Raw genomic sequence first — 25,821 nt, forward strand, 5'->3', positions numbered from 1 at the left:
GTGGGGGTGTGAAGGGGGGTGGGGTGGGGGGGGTTGGGGAGAGGGGGGTTTGGGGTGAGGGGTGGGGTGGGGGGGTGAGGAGTTGGGGGGGTGGAGGGAGGGGTGAGGGGGCTGAGGGATGGAGGTCTTGGGGGGTGGGGTGGGGAGGTCGTGTGGGGTGGGGAGGTGGGGGCTGGGGGCACAGTGATTTCAGAATCAGTTCCTTCCTGTGGTTTCTATTGGACAGCCTACATGTCATTACTGGGCTGAAGGTTTTAAGGTGTTTGTTCCAGGTTCTATTTCTATACAATAAGAGGGTTTAAAGAGCCTCAGAGGATTTGCCTTTAATCTCTTCTTTAGTGCTGGTTCGGCACAGTTTGACATTCCGACTGGAAATTCAGGCTCTGTCCACATCTCATCCTCCAGAGTACAAAGCTCCCCAGCCTTTTCCGTAGACAGTTGCTATTGGAGTTGGTGTAATTTTGGCAGCTTGTGATTTTTTTTTTGTGTTGCTTCACTGCAGCATGGTGTTGAGATTGCCAAGGCTGCGTGGCCTGTTACAGAGGAGCCCAGGACTAACCCAGAGTGCATTCGACCTGTGGGTGCCCTGATTTTGCAGCTTTGGGGGAATGTGTGAACGCAGTCTCCGAGCACAGGTAAGCAACCAGCCTGACCAGGTGGCTAACTGAAGAGTCCACAGTGAGGGGCAGCAGCAAGGTGTGCGGGAGGGTGGACAATGCAACAATAGCTATATCGGCTCGGAGGCCAGTGGATAAATGGATGGCCAATGTGAACACAGCAAAAGCCTTCAGAAAAGAGTAGAATCAGAGAGGGGGCTGGTTACAAAGCAATGCAGGAGGAGGTAGCCTATGTAGGGAAGGAGAATATAGAATGAGGAGGTTTGTGAGGAGTTGGATTGGAAACGGTGAGAATGAAAGTTAACATGCAGAAAGGGGCACAAGCTTCTCTCAGAACCAACCAGTTGAATAGCAACCAGTACCATTGACCCTTGGGTATGAGTGGGAATCCAGACTCAATCTCCCAAAGGTGTTCAGGGATGGCTGGGCCATGTTCTGAGAGGTTTAGTATCGCATTGGATCAGTGCTGAGGGAGCGCCGCACTGTCAGAGGGTCAGTGCTGAGGGAGTGCCGCACTGTCAGAGGGTCAGTGCTGAGGGAGTGCCGCACTGTCAGAGGGTCAGCGCTGAGGGAGTGCCGCACTGTCAGAGGGTCAGTGCTGAGGGAGTGCCGCACTGTCAGAGGGTCAGTGCTGAGGGAGTGCCGCACTGTCAGAGGGTCAGCGCTGAGGGAGCGCCGCACTGTCAGAGGGTCAGCGCTGAGGGAGCGCCGCACTGTCAGAGGGTCAGTGCTGAGGGAGTGCCGCACTGTCAGAGGGTCAGTGCTGAGGGAGTGCCGCACTGTCAGAGGGTCAGTGCTGAGGGAGCGCCGCACTGTCAGAGGGTCAGCGCTGACGGAGCACCACACTGTCAGAGGGTCAGTGCTGAGGGAGTGCCGCACTGTCAGAGGGTCAGTGCTGAGGGAGCGCCGCACTGTCAGAGGGTCAGTGCTGAGGAATTCAGCACCTTCAGGAACTGTCCCCCAGTGAGAGTCAGCACCTTCAGGAACTGGATCCCAGTGAGAGTCAGCACCTTCAGGAACTGTATCCCAGTGAGAGTCAGCACCTTCAGGAACTGTATCCCAGTGAGAGTCAGCACCTTCAGGAGCCGGATCTCAGTGAGAGTCAGCACCTTCAGGAACTGGATCCCAGTGAGAGTCAGCACCTTCAGGAACTGGATCCCAGTGAGAGTCAGCACCTTCAGGAACTGGATCTCAGTGAGAGTCAGCACCTTCAGGAACTGGATCCCAGTGAGAGTCAGCACCTTCAGGAACTGGATCCCAGTGAGAGTCAGCACCTTCAGGAACTGTATCCCAGTGAGAGTCAGCACCTTTATGGAACAAGAAAGTAATGGGTTGAATTATGTGAATCATTTCTCTGTAGCCTGAAACAACCTCTACAGCACAGGTTAAAATTGGATTAACATTAATCCAGTGTAACTGAGCATTTTTCACTCCAGCGCATGAGAATTCTCTGTTTGGAACAGCTCCTTTATTCCCCATGAGTTTACAGAGAAAGCACCTTGGATTGTCGTGACGTCACGATATCTGAGAGTTTTTGACTGGCTCAGTTATTAAACTCTTCACGAGTTATTGAGTGAACCAGTCTGAGGCATTTGGTCCTGGCTCAGAGTAGGTGTCCCTGATTTCTGACTGGGCCTTTTCCTGGGACAGTCCTGCACACGGCACCAGTCCATCACTGTCTGGCAAAGAGGAAAGGACAGCTTCACTCTGTCCCACATTAGAAGTGGGAATGAGATGTTGAGTCCAGCTGTGTGAAATTGGAAGCAAGGTCCTGCAGCCGCTGGAAATCTGAAATAAACACAGAAAATGCTGCAACTACCTAACAGCACTGGTAACGGCTGTGGAGAGAGAAACAGAGTTAATGTTTCGAGTCTGTGTGACTCTTCCTCAGAAACATTGGCTGAGTTTCAGTCCGGTGGGCTTGCTCTCAAACTGGAGATACAACCTGAACTGAGGATAATGTGGGGAACACAAAGTCACACCTAGGCCAGTGATTGAAGATTGCAAAAGGAAGGGGCTGAGGTCAGTGTAGAGAGAGCTTTACTCTGTATCTAACCCTGTGCTGTACCTGTCCTGGGAGTGTTTGATGGGGGACAGTGTAGAGGGAGCTTTACTCTGTATCTAACCCCGTGCTGTACCTGTCCTGGGAGTGTTTGATGGGGGACAGTGTAGAGGGAAGTTTACTCTGTATCTAACCCCGTGCTGTACCTGTCCTGGGAGTGTTTGATGAGGGACAGTGTAGAGGGAGCTTTACACTGTATCTAACCCCGTGCTGTACCTGTCCTGGGAGTGTTTGATTGGGACAGTGTAGAGGGAGCTTTACTCTGTATCTAACCCCGTGCTGTACCTGTCCTGGGAGTGTTTGATGGGGGGACAGGGTTCAGTTGAAATGGGAAGTGTTCCACTCTCTGGTTCTGACAGTGCTGGTTTTGGTGAACAGACACTGAAATGAGGGTGGACGTGTGGAGAGCTCAGGACAGGCTGTAAATTCTGGGTTTTGTTATCTGCTTTCTGTTATTTAATTCACATTATCGTGTATAACCAGCTGTCTCATTTCTTCCTGTGATAGATCTGCTGCTGCTGTGGGCCCTCGCCATGCTCTCTCTGCTGTCCTTTTCTTCCAGGGATTAAAGTGTCATCCGGGACCCGGATGATGTACACTTTGTATCACATTATGAGCTCAACGAGCTGCTGCCTCCTCCTCTCCAGAACAGTCACAGAGTCAGTTCGGGAGAGTGTAAGTACTTCCTCTGCACTCACCTCCAAATTACACTTGTCCTGAACCTCATCTCCTCCTCTCTCCATGCCTCGCCTCTCTCTGGAATCTCCTCCAGCCCTGCAACCCTCAGAGATATCTCAAATGTCACAAATCCCCAATTCCTATTGTCCCATCATTTAGGGAGAGTGTCCATGGGGATGTTAAAGGAATGAGTGGAGTCATTTTTTAAAAAGTTTATTTATTAGTCACAAGTAGGCTTACATTAACACTGCAATGAAGTTACTGTGAAAATCCCCTAGTTGCCACACTCCGGCACCTGTTCAGGTAACACTGAGGGAGAATTTAGCATGGCCAATGCACCCTAACCAGCACATCTTGGGGACTGTGGGAGGAAACCCACACAGACATGGGGAGAATGTGCAGAATCCGCACAGACAGTAACCCAAACCAGGAATTGAACCCGGGTCCCTGGCACTGCGAGGCTGCAGTGCTAACCACGGTGCCAGCATGCTGTGATAGGAGGGAATATACATGGGGCTCTGGGAGGATTAGGAAAATGGGCTGAATGGCCTCACTCTGATATCTCCCATTCCTGAGCTGATGTCTTTCTTAGTGTCAGTGTTGGTTCGGGACGCTGTGGTGTATACATACCTGTGTGGATTTGGTCGCTGTTCCCAGTCTCTTCACAACTTGATTCTTGCTGTTTCAGGTGCCTTTTTTCCGAGTATTTTGTGAACAGCTCCAGCCAGGCTTCGACTGTGACATGTTAATCGGATACTCAGCTGTTTATAGAGTCTGTTTCGGAACAGCCTGCTTCTACCTGTTACTGTGTGTCTTCCTCTTCAACGTCAAATCCAGTCGTGATTTCAGAGCGATGATCCACAATGGGTAACTGGATTAACACAATCTGTGTCTGTGAGAGAGAAAGAGAGGGTCTGCTCTGAGTCACCAGCCAGCAAAATGCAGTGTTTCTGTGTCGCGGTGCCTCTCGGTCACGGTGCCTCTTGGTCGCAGTGTCTCAGTGCCTCTCGGTCACGGTGCTGCTCGGTCGCAGTGTCACAGTGCCTCTCGGTCACGGTGCTGCTCGGTCGCAGTGCCGCAGTGCCTCTCGGTCACGGTGCCGCTCGGTCGCAGTGCCTCTCGGTCACGGTGCCGCTCGGTCACAATGTCGCAGTGCCTCTCGGTCACGGTGCCGCTCGGTCTCAGTGCCTCTCGGTCACGGTGCCGCTCGGTCACAATGTCGCAGTGCCTCTCGGTCACGGTGCCGCTCAGTCTCAGTGCCTCTCGGTCACGGTGCCGCTCGGTCACAATGTCGCAGTGCCTCTCGGTCACGGTGCCGCTCGGTCTCAGTGCCTCTCGGTCACGGTGCCGCTCGGTCACAATGTCGCAGTGCCTCTCGGTCACGGTGCCGCTCGGTCTCAGTGCCTCTCGGTCACGGTGCCGCTCGGTCACAATGTCGCAGTGCCTCTCGGTCACGGTGCCGCTCGGTCTCAGTGCCTCTCGGTCACGGTGCCGCTCGGTCACAATGTCGCAGTGCCTCTCGGTCACGGTGCCTCTCGGTCACGGTGCCGCTCGGCCGCAGTGTCGCAGTGCCTCTCGGTCACGGTGCCTCTCAGTCACGGTGCCGCTCGGCCGCAGTGTCGCAGTGCCTCTCGGTCACGGTGCCGCTCGGCCGCAGTGTCGCAGTGCCTCTCGGTCACGGTGCCGCTCGGTCTCAGTGCCTCTCGGTCACGGTGCCGCTCGGTCACAATGTCGCAGTGCCTCTCGGTCACGGTGCCTCTCGGTCACGGTGCCTCTCGGTCACGGTGCCGCTCGGCCGCAGTGTCGCAGTGCCTCTCGGTCACGGTGCCGCTCGGCCGCAGTGTCGCAGTGCCTCTCGGTCACGGTGCCGCTCGGCCGCAGTGTCGCAGTGCCTCTCGGTCACGGTGCCGCTCGGCCGCAGTGTCGCAGTGCCTCTCGGTCGCAGTGCCGCTCGGTCACGGTGCCTCTCAGTCGCAGTGCCGCTCGGTCACGGTGCCTCTCAGTCGCAGTGCCTCTCGGTCACGGTGCCTCTCAGTCGCAGTGCCGCTCGGTCACGGTGCCGCTCGGTCGCAGTGCCGCTCGGTCACGGTGCCTCTCAGTCGCAGTGCCGCTCGGTCACGGTGCCTCTCAGTCGCAGTGCCTCTCGGTCACGGTGCCGCTCGGCCGCAGTGTCGCAGTGCCTCTCGGTCACGGTGCCGCTCGGTCGCAGTGCCGCTCGGTCACGGTGCCGCTTGGTCGCAGTGCCTCTCGGTCACGGTGCCTCTCAGTCGCAGTGTCGCAGTGCCTCTCGGTCACGGTGCCGCTCGGTCGCAGTGCCGCTCGGTCACGGTGCCGCTTGGTCGCAGTGCCTCTCGGTCACGGTGCCTCTCAGTCGCAGTGTCGCAGTGCCTCTCGGTCACGGTGCCGCTCGGCCGCAGTGTCGCAGTGCCTCTCGGTCACGGTGCCGCTCGGTCGCAGTGCCTCTCGGTCACGGTGCCTCTCAGTCGCAGTGCCTCTCGGTCACGGTGCCGCTCGGCCGCAGTGTCGCAGTGCCTCTCGGTCACGGTGCCGCTCGGTCGCAGTGCCGCTCGGTCACGGTGCCGCTTGGTCGCAGTGCCTCTCGGTCACGGTGCCTCTCAGTCGCAGTGTCGCAGTGCCTCTCGGTCACGGTGCCGCTCGGTCGCAGTGCCGCTCGGTCACGGTGCCGCTTGGTCGCAGTGCCTCTCGGTCACGGTGCCTCTCAGTCGCAGTGTCGCAGTGCCTCTCGGTCACGGTGCCGCTCGGCCGCAGTGTCGCAGTGCCTCTCGGTCACGGTGCCGCTCGGTCACGGTGCCTCTCTGTCGCAGTGTCGCAGTGCCGCTCGGTCACGGTGCCTCTCAGTCGCAGTGTCGCAGTGCCTCTCGGTCACGGTGCCTCTCTGTCGCAGTGTCGCAGTGCCTCTCGGTCACGGTGCCTCTCAGTCGCAGTGTCGCAGTGCCTCTCGGTCACAGTGCCTCTCGGTCACGGTGCCGCTCGGTCGCAGTGTCTCAGTGCCTCTCGGTCGCAGTGCCTCTCGGTCGCAGTGCCGCTCGGTCACGGTGCCTCTCGGTCGCAGTGCCTCTCAGTCGCAGTGCCGCTCGGTCACGGTGCCTCTCGGTCGCAGTGCCTCTCAGTCGCAGTGCCTCTCAGCTGCACTGTCTCTTGGTCACTCTGCTGTCTCTGTTGCAGGTTCTGGTTTTTGAAATTCTTGATCCTTGTTGGGATTTCCGCTGCAGCCTTTTTTATTCCGGATGAATCCTTCCTACACGGTGAGTGAAATTACAGAGCGAGAATTTTGACAACTCCCCTCCACATCCCCAGTGGCACCATCATGGGTTAGTGCTGGGGTTCCGGACGCCGCAGGCAGCCTCCCACACCTCACCCCAGTGGCTCTACTTCATATATGGCAGGGAGACAGTGAGTGATAACTATTCAACCCTGGTGTGCAGCCCCAACTGATCCGTCCTGCACCTGATACCGAACAAATGCACACATGTGATCCCACACACACTTCACACTTACACTCACACACAGCACGACACGGTGACACAGTAGTTAGCACTGCTGCCTCACGGCTCCAGGGACCTGGGTTCAATTCCCAGCTTGGATCATTGTCTGTGTGGAGTTTGCACATTCTCCCTGTGTCTGCGTGGGTTTCCTCTGGGTGCTCCAGTTTCCTCCCACAGTCCAAAGGTTAGGTGATTGGCCAGGGTAAATTGTCCCTTAGTGTCAGGGGGATTAGCCAGGTAAAGTGTGAGGTTATGGGAATAGGGGCTGGATGGGATTGTGGTCAGTGCAGACTTGATGGCCTGAATGGCCTCTTCCTTCTATATTGTGAGGATTCTACATCACTGGATAGTGATCAGCAAGAGGAATTTTCACTCCCTCCCTGAGCTCAGGGATATTTTACCCCGTGTGGGAGCGACTATCTAAGAGCAGGAACAGAAAACTGGATCTCATAACCACCCCACAGGTGGGGAAAGTTAAATGTTGCACAAATTCAAGTTTCCCTGTTTCCTGCTTCAGTTCCCCCACCAGAGTTCCAGAACATTGGCTCAGGCCTGGTTGTGTCCCAGTTATCACAGAGCCATGGAGTGGTACAATGCAGAAAGTGGCCATTGGTTCCATCGACTCTGCATCACACTTCACTGGAAGGATTGTAAAATTTGTATTTCTCTACCCAGAGTCTTGTGGATGCTCCATCACTGAATTTATTTAAGACTGAGATGTTTGGTCTCTCGGGGAACTAAGGTGTATGGGGAACAGCCAATAATGAACCATGATTATATTGAAGTGGGACAGAACTGAGGGGCTGAATGGTCCATTCCTCCTATTTCTTATCTTCATGGTCTTATGCGATAATCCTTCAGTGGTCTATCCATAAGACCATAACATATAGGAGCAGAATTAGGCCACTCGGCCCATCGAGTCTGCTCCACCATTCAATGGCTGATATTTTTCTCATCCCCATTCTCCTGCCTTTTCCCCATAACCCCTGATCCCCTTATTAATCAAGAACCTATCTATCTCTGTCTGAAAGACACTCAATGATCTGGCCTCCACAGCCTTCTGCAGCAAAGAGTTCCACAGATTCCCCACTCTCTGGCTGAAGAAATTCCTCCTCATCTCTGTTTTAAAGGAGTGTCCCCTCACTCTGGGGTTGTGCGCTCAAATTCGAGTCTCCTAGTGGAAACATCCCCTCCATGTCCACTCTATCGTGGCCTCTCAGTATTCTGTAAGTTTCAATTAGATGCCCCCTTGTCCTTCTAAACTCCATTGAATACAGTCCCAGACTCCTCAACTGTTTGTCATTTGACAAACCCTTTATTCCTGGATAGGACCCGACAGTCTTCCCCCACAACCCTATCTAAGCTCTGTATATCTCTACCTCCCTCATCCCTGGGAGAGATATCGCACTAATCGTAATGAAGCAAGAGGCCATTCAGACATTTGAAAGATGTAAAATTGATCAGGGGAGGTATTGCTCTGTATTTAAAGTTGATAGGGCCCTAGGACTAGATGAGATAAATCCCAGGATACTGAGAGAAATGAGCGTGGACATTACAGGTGCACTGAGCACAATTTTCCAGTCTGCCTTCGACTCAGGGAGGTGTCAGACGGCTGGAGATTTGCAAATGTTCCACTCCTGTTCAAAAAAGTATGTAAAGATAATTGCATCAGCTTAACTCAGGGGTGGGGAAGCTTCTAGAAACTATAATTCAGAACAAAATTAATGGCCATGTGGACAAATCTGGGTTAACTAATTAAGTCTCACAACACCAGGTTAAAGTCCAACAGGTTTATTTGGTATCATGAGTTTTCGGAGCACTGCTCCTTCCTCAGGTGAGTGGAGAATTTCACAAACATGGCAAAGACACAATTGTAGGATAATGGTTGGAAGATTCATATTCCAAACCTCCACTCACCTGATGAAGGAGCAGTGCTCCGAAAGCTCGAAATTCCATATAAACCTGTTGGACTTTAACCTGGTGTTGTGAGACTTCTTACTGTGCCCAGCCCAATCCAACACCGGCATCTCCACATCATGGGCTAATTAAGGAAAGTTAGCTTTGATTTGCTAAGGGCAGTTTGTGTTTAATTAACTGGAGTTTTTTGAAGGGGTAACAGAAAGGTTTGATGAGGGCAATACTGATGATGTGACATACATGGGCTTTCCAAAAGGTGTTTGATGTCATACCACACAACAGACTTGTACAAAGTTATAGCTCAGAGATTTGTAGTGGAGTTCCTGGGGATCGATGTTACGACCCTCGTTTTTTCTGATATACATTGATGATCAGGGCACAATTTGCAGTCTGTAAACTCTTGAAGCATTGTGAACTGTGAGGAGGAGAGTGTATAACATTGGAAATAATATGGACATGATGTAGGAAATTGCCAGACAAGTGACATTCAATACAGAGAAATGTGAAGTATTAGGTTTGGTAGAAGAGAATGCAAAGAGACAAAGATATTATTAAACTAGAAGAAAGGATATTACTAAACTTAGAAAGAGTGCTACTGAGACTTGATGGATTGAGTTATAAGGAGAGGCTGAATAGATTAGGACTATTTTCCTTGGCACATAGGAGGCTGAGGAGTGACCTTATAGAGATCTATGAAATAATGAGGGGCACAGATCAGCTGGATAGTCAATATCTAAAGGTAGGGAAGTCTAAAACTAGAGGGCATAGGTTTAAGTTAAGAGGGAAGAGATACAAACAGGTCCAGAGGGGCATTTTTTTCACACAGAGGGGGGTGAGTGTCTGGCACAAGCTGTCAGAGGTTGTAGTGGAGGCAGGTACAATTTTGTCTTTTAAAAAGTGTTTAGACAGTTACCCATGAGTAAGATGGGTATAGAGGGATATGGGCCAAATGAGAGCAACTGGGACAAGCTTAGGGGTTAAAAAACAGTGCAGCATGGACAAGTTGGGCCAAAGGGCCTGTTTCCATGTTGTAAACCTCTAAGACTCTCATATCAAATAAATGGTACAATTAAATTTTATTTATTAGTCACAAGTGAGGTTTACATTAACACTGCAGTGAAGTTACTATGAAATTCCCCTAGTCGCCACACTCTGGTGCCTGTTCAGGTCAATGCACCTAAGCAGTACATTTTTCAGATTGTGGGAGGAAACCCACACAGACACAGGAAGAATGTGCAAACTCCACATAAACAGTGACCCGAGCCAGGAATCAAACCCGTGCTAACCACTGTGCCACCCATCTACAGCCTATACTCTATAGTGGGTGCAGGAACACGGGGATCTGGATGTATTTGTACATAAATCATTGAAGGTGGCAGGGCAGTTTGAGAGAGCAGTTATAAAGTGTAGAGCATCCTAGAGTTTACTAACAGGGCATAGAGTGCAGGCAAGGGGGTTATAAGGAGATTATGTTAAACTCGTGTAAAACACTGGGTCAGCCTCAGTTGCAGTATAGGATCCAGTTCTGGGTACCAGACTTTAGGAGAGATGTGAAGGTGTTAGAGAATGCAGATTCACGAGAATGGTTCCAGGTACGAGGGGCTGCGGTTATGTGGATAGAGTGGAGAAGTTTCACCTCATAGGATAGAGGTGGAGAGACTCTTCCCGCTCAGAAAGGACAGTAGGACTAGGGGGCACAGCCTCAAGATAAAGGTTTAGAACGGAGTTGAGGAGGAACTTCTTCACTCAAAGGGTGGTGAATCTCTGGAATTCTCTGGACGTTGAGGTGGTGGAGGCTGTCTCGCTAAATATTTTTAAGACGCGGGTTGATGGGTTTTTGATAAGCGAGGGGATTAAGGGTTATGGGGAGAGGGCGGGAATGTGGAACTGAGCCACGACAGATCAGCCATGATCTTATTGAATGGCGGGGCAGGCTCGAAGGGCTAGATGGCCTACTCCTGCTCCTATTTCTTATGTTCTTATGTTCTAAGTTGGGACTGTTTATCTGGGCTGAGGAGAGATTTGACAGAGACATACAAAATCACAAGGGGTCTGGAGAGAGTAGAGAGGGAGAAATTGTTCCTGTTGACAAATGGATTGAGAACCAGACGATGCAGATCTAAGATAAATGACAAAAGAAGTGACTGCGGCACGAGGAAAGCTCCTCACACAGAGAGCGGCTCAGGTCAGGAATGCACGGCCCCCGAGTGTGGTGGAGGCAGTTTGGGAATTGGATAATTAACGGGGTTGGATGGGGGAATTGCAGTAAGTGATTTGCTCCTACAGAGAGCTAGCATGGACTCAATGGGCCAAACGGCCCGAGTCTGTGCTGTAACCTCTGATTCACTTTCCTCCCAGCCCCTCTATCTCTCTCTTCTATTCTGTTACTCTTCATTTCACTATGAGGATTGCTGGCTGCTTTTCTATTAACATCTTCCTGCTTTATGGACAGGTTAGAACTGGGTTAAAAGAGAATTGATTAAGAGGGAAGATGTATTTTTTGTCGACAGGTGCTGTGTGTATTATGTATGTTTAGGAGAAGCCTGATGTGAAGAGTAAACACTGGCAGAATGGCATCTTTCTGTAGCTGTGAGATGGAGACTGGAATTGAAAGCTGCTGCATTGTCAACTGACAACCACCAGATGGCAGGAAAGCACCACAATCTCCATCAGTTTCCAATCCCCTTTCCCCCTCCAGACTCCTCACCCCCACCAGGGTCACACACACACACACACACACACACACACAACGCAGTCCAGATAAATCAGTACCGTTCTGTAATGTCCAACTCCCATCTGCCCACAACATCTGATAGCGTCTCGGTGGTTCGCACTGCTGCCTCACAGTGCCAGAGACCCAGGTTCGATTCCCGACTTGGGTCACTGTCTGTGTGGAGTCTGCATGTTCTCCCCGTATCTGTGTGGGTTTCCTCCGGGTGCTCCAGTTTCCTCCCACAGTCTGAAAGACGTGCTGGTTAGGGTGCATTGGCCATGCTAAATTCTCCCTCAGTGTACCCTAGAGCGTGGCGACTAGGGGATTTTCACAGTAACTTCATTGCAGTGTTAATGTAAGCCTACTTGTGACATGAATAAATAAACTTTAACATTTTCCTCTCCCCCGTTGGAGGTTATTGGTATTGGTATCAGTGTGACACACTCGCTGCTGAGCCAGAAAATTGTAGGTTCAGATCCCACCCCAGAGACTCAGGTGTGTATCCAGACTGATGTCCGAAGGTCAGAGGTGTCACTTTCAGATGAAGAGTTATAGAATCCCTACAGTGCAGAAGGAGGCCATTCAGCCCATCGAGTCTGCCCTGACCACAATCCCACCCAGGCTCTATCCCTGTAACACCACACATTTACCCTGCTAATCCCCCTGACACTAAGAGGCAATTTATCACGGCCAATCCACCTAACCAGCACATCTTTTGAATTGTGGGGGGAAACTGGAGCACCCGGAGGAAACCCACACAGATACGGGGACAATGTACAAACTCCACACAGGCAGTGACCCAAGCCAGGAATTGAACCCGGGTCCCTGGCGCTGTGAGGCAGCAGTGTTAACCGGTGTGCCACTGTGCACTCTGTAAGGTCCGGTGGAATCATTTTAACAAAGAGTTGAGTTCCGTCCAAAATTTATTCCTCAGTCTACATCACAGAAACAGATTAACTGCTCGTTATTGTGTTGCTGTTTGCGGGAGCTTGCTGTGCTGAAATGGCTGCCACATTCCTCTCATTACAACAGTGACTCCACTTGAAAACACATTGGCTGTGATATACTTCGGGAGGTTGGGAAAGGTGCTATATAAATGTAAATTCTCTTTGGATTTTAGATTTAGTGGATTAGGTGTTACTGTGATGCCCCCCACAGTCAAATAGCTGGCCAGTGCCCACTCTGGAAGAGGAATGGCCCCCAGCGAGGGTGGCTTTCCCCCATCCACAGGGTCTCCAGAAAGGAGCAGGGTCAAAAGGAACCAGAATTCAGAGCTTCTATTTCACAACTGGCTGAAATCAGTTCACGATTAAATTCCACTCCAATCTAAGCAGAGATAAGGTTCAGGCCGGGTGCTTCTGTGGAAGCCCAACCAACGAATGTCTGTGTTACTGGAAGATTCAGGAAGTCATTGGTGTTTACAAACACGGCTGGAGGGAGTGTGAGGCACCTCACACACTGCTGTGGCCCTGCGACCAGGGAGTGCATCACTTCAGCTGAGGCAGGTGAAGAATACAGAATTATCAAGGAGTTTATTGCTGTACATCCTGTTCCTCTCCCCATTCCTCTTAAAGCACCAGCTTTGATGGGATGAATGGTTTGCAGGGACACCGAGTTGTTTAAAACCAGTGGTGTCTGCTATTCCACTGCAGAAGCATCGGGGGATGGAGTCACGGTGGCACAGTGGTTAGCACTGCTGCCTCACAGTGCCAGGGACCCAGGTTCGATTCCCAACTTGGGTCACTGTCTGTGTGGAGTTTACACGTTCTCCGAGTGTCTGCGGGGGTTTCCTCCGGGTGCTCCCACAGTCCAAAGATATGCAGGTTAGGTGGATTAGCCATGGAAAAATGCCCCTTAATGTCAGGGGGATCACTTCGGGTAAATAGTTGTGGAGATCAGGCCTGGGGTAGGATCGTGGTCGGTGCAGACTTGATGGACAGAGTGGCCTCCTTCTGCATTATAGGGGTTTAAAAAAAATTTGAAAGGGAGGTGAATAGATTGGATGTGTGGGTGTCATTGTGGTGATGGAATTCAGTGCAGGAAATTGCCAGATGAGTTATTTTAAAACCAACAGGCAGAGTTCTGAATGTTTAAATACTGAAAAGGCTCAAACTGTGAAAGCTCAGAGATTTCGGGATCTCTGTCCCTGTCCTGGGAGTGTTTGATGGGGACAGTGTAGAGGGAGCTTTACTCTGTATCTAACCCCATGCTGTACCTGTCCTGGGAGTGTTTGATGGGGGGACAGTGTAGAGGGAGCTTTACTCTGTATCTAACCCCATGCTGTACCTGTCCTGGGAGTGTTTGATAGGGGACAGTGTAGAGGGAGCTTTACTCTGTATCTAACCCCGTGCTGTACCTGTCCTGGGAGTGTTTGATGGGGACAGTGTAGAGGGAGCTTTACTGTGTATCTAACCCCGTGCTGTACCTGTCCTGGGAGTGTTTGATGGGGGACAGTGTAGAGGGAGCTTTACTCTGTATCTAACCCCGTGCTGTACCTGTCCTGGGAGTGTTTGATGGGGGGACAGTGTAGAGGGAGCTTTACTCTGTATCTAACCCCGTGCTGTACCTGTCCTGGGAGTGTTTGATGGGGGACAGTGTAGAGGGAGCTTTACTCTGTATCTAACCCCGTGCTGTACCTGTCCTGGGAGTGTTTGATGGGGGACAGTGTAGAGGGAGCTTTACTCTGTATCTAACCCCGTGCTGTACCTGTCCTGGGAGTGTTTGATGGGGATAGTGTGGAGAGGTGGTGGGGGTGGGGGAGGGTCTGTGGGAGGGAGGGGTGGAGGTTGAGGGGGATGTTGGGGGGTGGTGTGGGGATGGGGGTGGAACCAGCTCCTGAGGATGGGTCAGTTGCTGAAATGTGACTGGATAAAGACAGGTGAAGAAAAACCTTCACCTGTTTTTCTTCAGGTGAATACTGAAAAGGCTCAAACTGTGAAAGCCCAGAGATTTCGGGATCTCTGTCCCTGTCCTGGGAGTGTTTGATGGGGACAGTGTAGAGAGGATATTTAAATCTACGAGTGAGTGGTTTATCTATGGGACAGATTCCCCTGGGAGACAGTGGCAGAGTTTACATTGATTCATTCAAATGCCAATTAATTAAATGGGCACAGTAAGAAGTCTCACAACACCAGGTTAAAGTCCCACAGGTTTATTTGGAATCACCAGTTTTTGGAACACTGCCCCTTTATCAGGACCATCTAATGAATTCGATGGATTCCTTTCATTTCGGGATACAGTAGGTGAGTAACTTGAGATGTGCCTGTGGGGAGTGAAACACACTCAGAAAGGACAATTGTCTTTGGAGCTCTGGCTCCCCAATCTCTCCGGCACTGGAATTTTGCCTCACCTCATCCTGACTCTGTTGTAAACTCAATGGTGGACACTGATTAATAATTCCATTATCATTGTGTTGTGTGACTGTCAGATGAACGAGATTAATTTTGTTTATGTTGAGCCGCTCTTCACCTGCGAATCTTCATTCTTTTCTAACCAATGTTTCCCTTTCTGATTTTTTTTCTCCTGTGTGGCTGGGTGCCGCACAGTTTGGCGTTATGTTGGAGTGACCGGAGCTCTCCTCTTCATCCTGGTCCAGCTCTCCCTCATCACTGTCTTTGCTCACTTCTGGAACAAGAACTGGTGAGTTTATTTCTCAAGATGTGGAGATGCCGGTGTTGGACTGGGGTGGGCACAGTAATTAGTCTCACAACACCAGCTTGAAGTCCAACAGGTTTATTTCTCGAAGAATAGGGGCAGCACGGTGGCACAGTGGTTAGTGCTGCTGCCTCACAGCGCCAGGGACCCGGTTCGATTCCGGCCTTGGGTCACTGTGTGTGCGGACTTTACACATTCTTCCTGTGTCTGCGTGGGTTTCTTCCGGGTGCTCCAGTTTCCTCCTACAGTTAGTTCCCTCTTGGAGGGTTTGGCAGGTAAGGTGGAGGGTGTTTGTCTGTATCTAACCCCGTGCTGTACCTGTCCTGGGAGTGTTTGATGGGGGGACAGTATAGAGGGAGCTTTACTCTGTATCTGACCCCGTGCTGTACCTGTCCTGGGAGTGTTTGATGGGGACAGTGTAGAGGAAGCTTTACTCTGTATCTAACCCCATGCAGTTGCAGTCCTGAGAGTTGTATGATGGGCTGAATGGCCTCTCTCCTCTCTGTCTCAATCTCTGTTTATTGGAAGGAGTGCTGGAAAGGGCAATTGAGATGGGACTGGCTGGTGTACTGAGATAGTTTGAGATGTTATTGACACTTTGTGGCTCCCATTCACTGCTCTGTATATCCCCAACAGGATGATGGGAGCTGCGGACGGGAAGTTGTGGAGTCTTGCTGTGCTGGCCGTTACCCTGCTTTTCTACATCCTTGCCGTGACTGCGTTCTCGCTGATGTACAAGTTCTATACCCACCCTGCGGGCTGCCTCATTAACAAAGCCCTCCTCATCCTCAACCTCAGCCTCTGCTTTTTCATGTCTTTCTTATCCAGAAGCCAGTGTGTGGAGCAGAGTGAGTAACATAACAACAACTTGCATTTAAATAGCATCTCTCACAGAGTAAGGCATCCTGTGGAGGGATAAATGTAATTGGACATTGCGCCACTGAGGGACATGTGACCAAAGGCTCTGTCAGAGAAGCTGTTTTTAGCGAGTTTCTTAAAAGGAGAGAGACAGCAGCCAATAGTGAACAGTTAGAGAAAGGAAAGAAATGCAGTAATGTGCGTGACAGTGAATGTATCCCGTGTGTGTGTTCATGCGTGACAGTGAATGTATCCCGTGTGTTCATGCATGACAGTGAATGTATCCCGTGTGTTCATGTGTGACAGTGAATATCCCATGTGTTCATGCGTGACAGTGAATGTATCCCATGTGTTCATGCGTGACAGTGAATGTATTCCGTGTGTGTTCATGCGTGACAGTGAATATATCCCGTGTGTGTGTTCATGCGTGACAGTGAATGTATTCCGTGTGCGTTCATGCGTGACAGTGAATGTATTCCGTGTGCGTTCATGTGTGACCGTGAATGTATTCCGCATGCTTGTTCATGTGTGACCGTGAATGTATTCCGCGTGCGTGTTCATGTGTGACCGTGAATGTATTCCACGTGCGTGTTCATGTGTGACCGTGAATGTATTCCGCGTGCGTGTTCATGTGTGACCGTGAATGTATTCCGCGTGCGTGTTCATGTGTGACCGTGAATGTATTCCGCGTGCGTGTTCATGTGTGACCGTGAATGTATTCCGCGTGCGTGTTCATGTGTGACCGTGAATGTATTCCGCGTGCGTGTTCATGTGTGACCGTGAATGTATTCCGCGTGCGTGTTCATGTGTGACTGTGAATGTATTCCGCGTGCGTGTTCATGTGTGACTGTGAATGTATTCCTTGTGTGTGTCCATGTGCAGACTGGAGAGTTTGTGTTTGCGCTAATGGTGTGATCAGCTATCAGCCCTGTCAATACCCGTGTTCAGAGAGGCTGGTGTGGGGTGGTAGAGGAGGTGGTGTCTGTGCCACTCACTCGCGAGGGAGGGTTCACATTGCAGGAAGACAGAGGGGGGTTTGGGGAACAGATATTAAACAGGGGAAGTGAGTGAATGAGATTTCTCAAAGCCTTCCTGTTCTCGCGTTCTGACAGATCTTTGGCTTCTGATTTCAGGACAGGCACACAGCAGTTTGCTCCAAACCTCCATCATCAGCTGTTACGTCATGTACCTGACCTTCTCAGCCCTCTCCAGCCGCCCCCCAGAGACTGGTCAGTACACAGCAAGATCCCAGGGATGGGACAGTGGGGGAAGGTGGCTGGGTGTGGGGTAGGGGGGAGGTGGGGATGAGGGTTGGGAAGAGGGTGAGGAGGGGGAAGGGGACGGGGGTTGGATGGGTGGGGGGGAGGGTGTGGTGAGAGGGAAGGGAAGGGAAAAGAGTGTGGGGGTGGGGTTTGTACCAAAGGCTGGACACAGACCTGTATGGAGACATGGAGTGGGGGGGAGATGTGGGGTGTGAGGGCAGAGGTTGTGGGGGGGCAGGGGTTGTGTTGCTGGGATGACGGTGATGATAAGGTGTTGCCCTGTTACTCTTGAGGAAGGTTCGAAGCTGCTTCGAACAGCACAGGGAGGTAAACAACACCGATTATACAACAGCTCATCGCCTGGAGTCTCACAGGATGATAAATTAATTCAGAGTGCAGTTACTGATATTATTGGTAAACAGCACAGCCGTTTTGTGCACAGCAAGATCTCAGAGAGATGGATATCCAGTGAATCTGATGTTAGTCGAAGGAGTGATTTTTAACCAGGAGATTCTGTTGTTCTGCATCTTTCTCAGGAGCCTGAGCGGGTGGACAGGCTCACAGGTTAACATCCAGAAGGTGGCACCTCTGCCAGTGCGGCACTCCCTCACTGCAGCGAGTGTCAGCGTTCCGGCAGCTGCTCCATCTCTGGGATGGGGCTTTGAAACCTGGGACTAAAATGGGTGTGAAACAGAGTGAGTCACACGCGCTCCTGTGAATGAGCACAGTGTCATTCCTGTTCCATTTTCCCCAGTGGAATATCAGGGTCAGAACATCAGCATCTGCTTCCCCAGTGTCAGTGAGGATGGAGCACAGGAAGAGGGAAAGATTGTTGCCATCATCGGAGCAGCCATCATGTACTGCTGTGTCCTGTTTGCTTGGTAAGTCTCTTTGTGAATGAATTGATCAAATTCCACACCTCTCCCTCCAACATTCACCCCCTCTGTCACCGACACACCATGGCAGCAGTGTGTACCATCGACAAGATGCACTGCGGGGAACTCACCAAGGCTGCTTCGACATCACCTTCCAAACCTACAACCCCTACCATCCAGAACAAGTGTGGCAGATAAATAGTCCCTGCTTCCCTGCTGCCATCAGACTTTTGAATGGACCTACCTCGCATTAAGTTGATCTTTCTCTACACCCTAGCTATGACTGTAACACTACATTCTGCACTCTCTCCTTTCCTTCTCTATGAATGGTATGCTTTGTCTGTATAGCACGCAGGAAATAATACTTTTCACTGTATGCTAATATGTGTGACAATAATAAATCAAATCAAAGATACCTGGGAACCCGATCACCTGGAGGTTCCCCTCTGAGTCACTCACCATCCTGACTTGGAACAATATCACTGTTCCTTCAGTGTTGCTGGGTCAAAATCCAGGAACTCCCTCCCTAACAGCATTGTGGACGTACTTACACCACACGGGGACTGCAGCTGGTTCAACAAGGCAGCTCACCGCCACCCTCTCAAAGGGGCAATTAGGGAATGAGGATTGTCCCTGGGACAGGGATCTGTCTGAGGTTAGAAGGCAGTGATGAGTGAAGGGTACAGCCATTACCAGTTAGTAACGCTATAACTTGGTTATCAGACCAATGTCAATCACTCATCCTAACATGGAATGAGTTCTAACCTCAGACAGATCCCTGTCCCAGGGACAATCCTCATTCCCTAATTGCCCCTTTGAGAGGGTGGCGGTGAGCTGCCTTGTTGAACCAGCTGCAGTCCCCGTGTGGTGTAAGTACGTCCACAATCCTAATTCTCCATTAAATTCATGGAATGTGGTAAATTTAATTAATCCAGTAAATAAATAGAGGAATAAGAATTGCTACCATATTTGCTACATTTGTTGTGTAATCTTTAGCCATTTAGTGAAAATGAAGAATATTTTTATTATTGTGATTGTCCTGCAATAATTATCCAATCGTTATTCTCCTTTCAATCAATCTGATTGGCTGCCTCTCATCCTCCCAATGCCTCCTGGGTAGTAATGAAGCCTCCTACTTGGCCAAGGTGTTTGGACCAATCTGGATGCTCCGGGTTTACAGATATGAGTTCAAGGTCAGTAATTCTCTCATTGTTAATTCCGCCTCACTCCAGTTACCATTCATCCCTCAACCTCTCTGCTTCCCTACAGCAACAGGAGGAGGCTCTTCTGCCCCTCAAGCTGGTTCCACCATTCAGTCAGACCAGGGCTGATTTGTTTCTCAATTCTATCCACTCTGTAACCCCTCACCCTTTACCCAACAGAACTGGGCGGCACGGTGGCACAGTGGTTAGCACTGCTGCCTCATAGTGCCAGGGACCCAGGTTCGATGCCCAGCTTGGGTCACTGTCTGTGTGGAGTCTACACGTTCTCCCTGTGTCTGCGTTTCTTCCGGATATTCCGGTTTTCTCCCACACTCCAAAGATGTGCGGGTTAGGTTGATTGACCATGCTAAATTGCCTCTTAGTGTCCCGGGATGTGTTGGTTAGAGGGATTAGTGAGGAGATGTGTGCAGTTTTGGGGATAGGTGGGATTATGGTTGGTCAGACTCGATGGGCCAAATGGCCTCTGTCTGCACTGTAGGAATTCTATAATTCTACGGTATGAACAGAAATCTATCAATCCCAGCTGGAAAATATTTACTGTTCACAGTTCTGGAACTTTCCGAACACTTTCCTATTTTTCTGATTTTCAGTTAATTCTCACAATATTTATCTCTTAAATTTACCTTCATTGTTTTATCTCGATAGAATCCACACTCACTGATATGACAGATTCTCTATCCCCTTTGACAGTTCAGTAGTTATTCTCACTATTACACTCTTATCTCTTACAGAAAGCTTCCTGCTGTTTCTGCTGTCTCGATGAGGAAGGTGAGGAACAGATTTTCAATCACAAACACCTCTTATCAGCTGCCTGGGTCTCACTGGGATACAGTTCCTGAAGGTGCTGACTCTCACTGGGATCCAGTTCCTGAAGGTGCTGACTCTCACTGGGATCCAGTTCCTGAAGGTGCTGACTCTCTCTGGGATCCAGTTCCTGAAGGTGCTGACTCTCACTGGGATCCAGTTCCTGAAGGTGCTGACTCTCACTGGGATCCAGTTCCTGAAGGTGCTGACTCTCACTGGGATCCAGTTCCTGAAGGTGCTGACTCTCACTGGGATCCAGTTCCTGAAGGTGCTGACTCTCACTGGGATACAGTTCCTGAAGGTGCTGACTCTCACTGGGATACAGTTCCTGAAGGTGCTGACTCTCACTGGGATCCAGTTCCTGAAGGTGCTGACTCTCACTGGGATCCAGTTCCTGAAGGTGCTGACTCTCACTGGGATACAGTTCCTGAAGGTGCTGACTCTCACTGGGATCCAGTTCCTGAAGGTGCTGACTCTCACTGGGATACAGTTCCTGAAGGTGCTGACTCTCACTGGGATACAGTTCCTGAAGGTGCTGACTCTCACTGGGATCCAGTTCCTGAAGGTGCTGACTCTCACTGGGATCCAGTTCCTGAAGGTGCTGACTCTCACTGGGATACAGTTCCTGAAGGTGCTGACTCTCACTGGGATACAGTTCCTGAAGGTGCTGACTCTCTCTGGGATCCAGTTCCTGAAGGTGCTGACTCTCACTGGGATCCAGTTCCTGAAGGTGCTGACTCTCTCTGGGATACAGTTCCTGAAGGTGCTGACTCTCTCTGGGATACAGTTCCTGAAGGTGCTGACTCTCACTGGGATCCAGTTCCTGAAGGTGCTGACTCTCACTGGGATCCAGTTCCTGAAGGTGCTGACTCTCACTGGGATCCAGTTCCTGAAGGTGCTGACTCTCACTGGGACCCAGTTCCTGAAGGTGCTGACTCTCACTGGGATCCAGTTCCTGAAGGTGCTGACTCTCGCTGGGATACAGTTCCTGAAGGTGCTGACTCTCACTGGGATCCAGTTCCTGAAGGTGCTGACTCTCACTGGGGGACAAGTTGGATTCTCTGCACTGATTACCAGTGGTTAATGTGTTATTTTTATTTGCTGTGATCTACAGTGCCCAGGGGTGAAGTGGAGATGACAGGAGGACAGAAAGTGATACACAACGAGAGAGAGCAAGTCACTTACAGTTACTCCTGCTTCCATTTTGTCTTCTTCCTGGCCTCTCTCTACGTCATGATGACATTGACCAGCTGGTTCAAGTAAGTGGAGTCTGGGAACAGTTCAGTCTGAGTGTTCCCAATCGCCCACTGTTGTTGGACTGAGTCACACGGTGAACTGAGTTAAGGCAAATCTAGGGGGCTCTGCATTTGTCTTTAGTGCCCGAGGCTGAGGACACTGCTGTAACCCGGTGACTCCTGTGGGAAATGTGCATGTTCTTCTGTGAGAATTGTGTAGGGACAGGGTCGAAGTGACTTGTTTACCCTCCCAGTCTGTGCCTGAACGTCTAGATACTTGAGAGTTCTGGGGAGGGATCTTTTAGGGAACTGTATCAGTGAGAGTTAGTGTGAGTCAGAGAGGGAGAAGGTTGCAAAGACAGAGGACAGTCTGTGCAGTGTCTATACACTGATGTGCAAGAGGGGAGACCAGACTCAGGGACATCAATAAAGTAAAATAATAAAGTTTATTTATTAGTGACAAGTAAGGCTTACATTAACTCTGCAATGAAGTTACTGCGAAATTCCCCTAGTCGCCACACTCTGGCGCCTGTTCGGGTCAATGCACCCTCACCAGCACGTCTTTCAGACTGTGGGAGGAAACCAGACCATCTGGAAGAAACCCACACAGACACGGGGAGAACATGCAAACTCCACACAGACAGTGACCCAATGCGGGAATCGAACCCGGGTCCCTGGTGCTGTGAGGCAGCAGTGCTAAACAGTGTACATAAAACCATCACTAATAAATCCAGTCGGGAATTCAAGGGAAATATCTTTACTCAGAAAGTGAGGGGAAGGTGGCACTCGCTCCCACAGGGAATGCTCGAGGGGAATAATATTTCAGGGGAAGCTGGATCAGGAGGGGGAAAGGAGATACTGGGAAAGTTAGGTTTGTTTGGGGCAGAGACAGCAGCGCTCCAGCCCAGTGGCCAGTTTCTGTGCTGTAAGTTTGATCTACTCCTCTTGGATGGACCAATGAGGTCCACGCCTGTTCTTCATTTTAAAACGAAACACTGAGCAGCAGCTCAGAGCCAGATCGGAACATCCCAAATGTTGATGGCGCTTTTCTAATGTCTCAGAAACTAGAAGCAGGAGGAGGCCATTCGGCCTTCGAGCCTGCTCCACCATTCATTTTGATCATGGCTGATCATCATAGAATCCCTACAGTACAGGAGGTGGCTATTCGGCCCATCGTTTCTGTGCTGACCACAATCCCATGCTAGGCCTTATTCCCCTAACCCCACACGTTTACACTGCTAATCCCTCTGACACGAGTTAATTTTAGCATGGCCAACGCACCTAACCTGCACATCTTTGGACTGTGGAAGGAAACCAGAGCACCCAGAGGAAACCCACGCAGTCATGGGGAGAATGTGTAAACTCCACACAGATAGTCACCTGAGGCCAGAATTGAACCCAGGTCCCTGGAGCTGTGAGGCAGCAGTGCCACCCACTGTGCCACCTCACATTCAATATCCTGATTCTCCCCTTTCGCTCCAAGAATATGTCTAATTTCTTCTTGAAACCAGACTTTTTTTTCCCACGTTGACATGTTTCACTGTTGTAAATAATCTCATTGTTCCACCTTGCTCTTCTCTCTGTCTTTCTCTGCTCTCTTCCTCTCCTGATTTGACTGATTTTCTGTCTCTGTCTCTGTCTGTCTGTCCCTCGGTGCTTCAGTTATGAATCTGCGACCTTGGAGACAGTGTTTTCACAGGGCAGTTGGTCAACGTTCTGGGTGAAGAGCTGTTCCTGTTGGTTGTGTCTGCTGCTGTACCTGCTGATCCTCTTGTCCCCACCCTGCTGTATGGACAGTGAAAGACGCCAAATGGTCCACGCAAAGTAACCGCCCGCCAGGAGTGAAGCAGACGGAACCTTCCGGTAAGCGGGCGATCTCAGCCTTGTTCCCTTCTGCAAATGGACATGTGACACAGGCTGCATCACATGAGCCAGAGAGGCGCTTTGGAAATGAACTTTTAGATTTCAGTGAGCAGCTGGAACTCCAATGGAAAAGTGGACAAAGGCCTCGTGACCCCTGCATTGGCCGGGAAACCCGGAGTCCAAACTGAGCAACTTCTGACCATGTCTGAGGGAGCAAAACAAGTGACCCAGAAACATCAGCTGGATTATAGTCAAGAAAAACACCCCAGCAGCTGATTAGTGTCGTTCAAAACTGCTTCCCCCATTACCCAGACTGGACTCCAGTCTCTCCCTGTGTATTAATCCTTCACAATCTCTACAGACAAACATAGAAGAGGAAAGGATGAAGGGTTTGGAAAGAGTAAAGAAGGAGAAAGTTTCCACTGACAGGCGGTAACCAGAGGCAAGCTGATTGGAGGCAGAATTGAGATTAGGAAATATATTTTTAACACAGCGAGTAGTTGGGGTCTGCAAACTGCTGTCAGACAGAGCGGTAGAAGCAGATTTAATAGGAACTTTCAACAGGGAATTGGAGAAATACTCAAAGGGAAAGTCTGCAGCGAGCTGGAGAAAGAGCGTCACGGTGGGACTGACTGGATAGCTCTTCCCAATGGCCAGCACAGACAGGACAGGCTGAATGGTCTCCAGCTGTCCTAGCCTGCGATGAAGCTACAGACCCGTCCTCAAGACAACAAGGGGAAGTTATGATGGTTGACGTTAGAGTTGGGATCTTGTGGAACTAGACCGTCGTTTGATGGTGCCTTATGAGATGCAGGTGTTTGGAGTGCAGCATGCCCAAATTTCCTGACAGGATATCCCAAACAGCTGGAGAGATCAGTCTCTGGAATCACCGTGTTAGAAACCCAGGCAATGAGTGATGGGAGAGCTGTGGCTGAGTGTTGCTGTTTCCAGGGGAACCTAGTGAGCTGAAATATCCCTTGAGGAGAGCTTTCACATCTGGACACATTCTCCAGGCAAGTTCACTGAACTGAACACTGATGTTAATAAAAACCACTGCTTCACTTTTGGTTTATTTCACATTATTGAGTTTGAGTTCTGCTGATTGGAGCTGAGATTCTCCCCACTGCCCTCCCCAAATTGCATCACTGAAACACAAATAAAGAAACAAAATGTAAGAATCTGATTATCAGATTTGTTCTATTGCACAGTGCAAGTTAAGTTTGCACGGGCAACTGACCCTCAAATTAACCCTCATGCACCAGCAATGGGGCAGTTGACCCGACACGCTGTCGAAGGTTAGATGATGTTTGGTGCTGACCCGGGGCTTGTGTTTAACCCCGGACAGTTTGACAAACCAGGTCAGGTCTGCTTCCTGTACATTCTCTGCTCTTATTCGACTTGTCCACTTCAAACTGGTAAAACCTCATTGGAGAGTGACCATTATTCTGTGTGTCATTGGCTGGCCTCACCAATTACTGCCTGTTAGCCAATCGCATTCTGTAACTGCCTGTCATACTGTCTAAATATGACCTTTGGTGGGGGATGGGATGACTTTGGAAACCCCTAAATGGGTAGATGGGCTGCTGATATGGAGTGGAACCATCCTGACCAAATACTTCCCATACAGTTCCTTCAATATTAATCTTAGTTTTCACGGTAGGACTGTTGGCCTTGGCACGATAACTCTCAGGATTAAAGTTAAAGTTTATCTATTAGTGTCACAAATAAGCTTACATTAACACTGCAATGAAGTTACTGTGAAAATCTCCTAGTTGCTATACTCCGGCACCTGTTGAGGTACACCGAGGGAGAATTTGCCTTAGCATCCAACCAGCACGTCTTTCAGACTGTGGGAGGAAACCCATGCAGACACAGGGAGGATGTGCAAGCTCCACACAAACACAGTGACCCAAGTCAGGATTCAAACCTGGGTCCCTGGCACTGTGAGGCAGCAGTGCTAACCACTGTGTCGCAAAGCTGCTCGGCAGGGGGAGAGAGAGGGAAGGGGGGAGGAGATAGGGGAGGGGAGGGGGGGAGAGGAGAGGAGATAGGGGAGGGGAGGGGGGGAGAGGAGAGGAGATAGGGGAGGGGAGGGGGGGAGAGGAGAGGAGATAGGGGAGGGGAGGGGGGGAGAGGAGAGGAGATAGGGGAGGGGAGGGGGGGGAGAGGAGAGGAGAGGGGAGGGGAGGGGGGGAGAGGAGAGGAGATAGGTAGGGGAGGGGAGGGGGGGAGAGGAGAGGAGATAGGGGAGGGAGGGGGGGAGAGGAGAGAGATAGGGGAGGGGAGGGGGGAGAGGAGAGGAGATAGGGGAGGGGAGGGGGGGAGGGGGAGAGGAGATAGGGGAGGGGAGGGGGGGAGGGGGAGGGGAGGGGGGGAGGGGAGGGGGAGAGGAGAGGAGGGGGGAGGGAGAGGAGGGGGGAGGAGAGAGGGGGGGAGGGAGAGGAGAGGAGGGGGGGGAGAGAGGGGGGGGAGGGAGAGGAGAGGAGGGGGGGAGGAGGGGGGGAGAAGAGGGGGGAGGGAGAGGAGATGGGGGGGGAGAGGAGAGGGAGGGGGG

The 25,821-nt window shown here is 50.8% G+C and overlaps 1 protein-coding gene across 2 annotated transcripts; it reads left to right on the forward strand.

Moving 5' to 3' along the window:
- Positions 1-353: 353 nt before the first annotated feature.
- Positions 354-24,333, forward strand: serinc4 (serine incorporator 4). Of its 2 annotated transcripts, none has more exons than XM_080216304.1 (12): positions 354-635; positions 3,187-3,354; positions 4,046-4,224; positions 6,544-6,623; positions 15,039-15,132; positions 15,784-15,995; positions 17,139-17,234; positions 18,022-18,148; positions 19,263-19,335; positions 20,097-20,133; positions 21,284-21,428; positions 23,067-24,333. In XM_080216304.1, the coding sequence occupies exons 1-12, from the start codon at positions 609-611 to the stop codon at positions 23,230-23,232; spliced, it is 1,404 nt and encodes a 467-aa protein (XP_080072430.1). In that variant the 5' UTR covers positions 354-608; the 3' UTR covers positions 23,233-24,333. The 2 variants fall into 2 exon arrangements, with proteins under 2 accessions (XP_080072430.1, XP_080072431.1); XM_080216305.1 differs by lacking the exon at positions 354-635 and adding an exon at positions 2,173-2,639.
- The last annotated feature ends 1,488 nt before the right edge of the window (positions 24,334-25,821 follow it).

The sequence above is a fragment of the Carcharhinus amblyrhynchos genome, chromosome 32 (assembly GCF_965287045.1).
Source record: "Carcharhinus amblyrhynchos chromosome 32, sCarAmb.v2.hapA, whole genome shotgun sequence".
Lineage (NCBI taxonomy): Eukaryota > Metazoa > Chordata > Chondrichthyes > Carcharhiniformes > Carcharhinidae > Carcharhinus > Carcharhinus amblyrhynchos.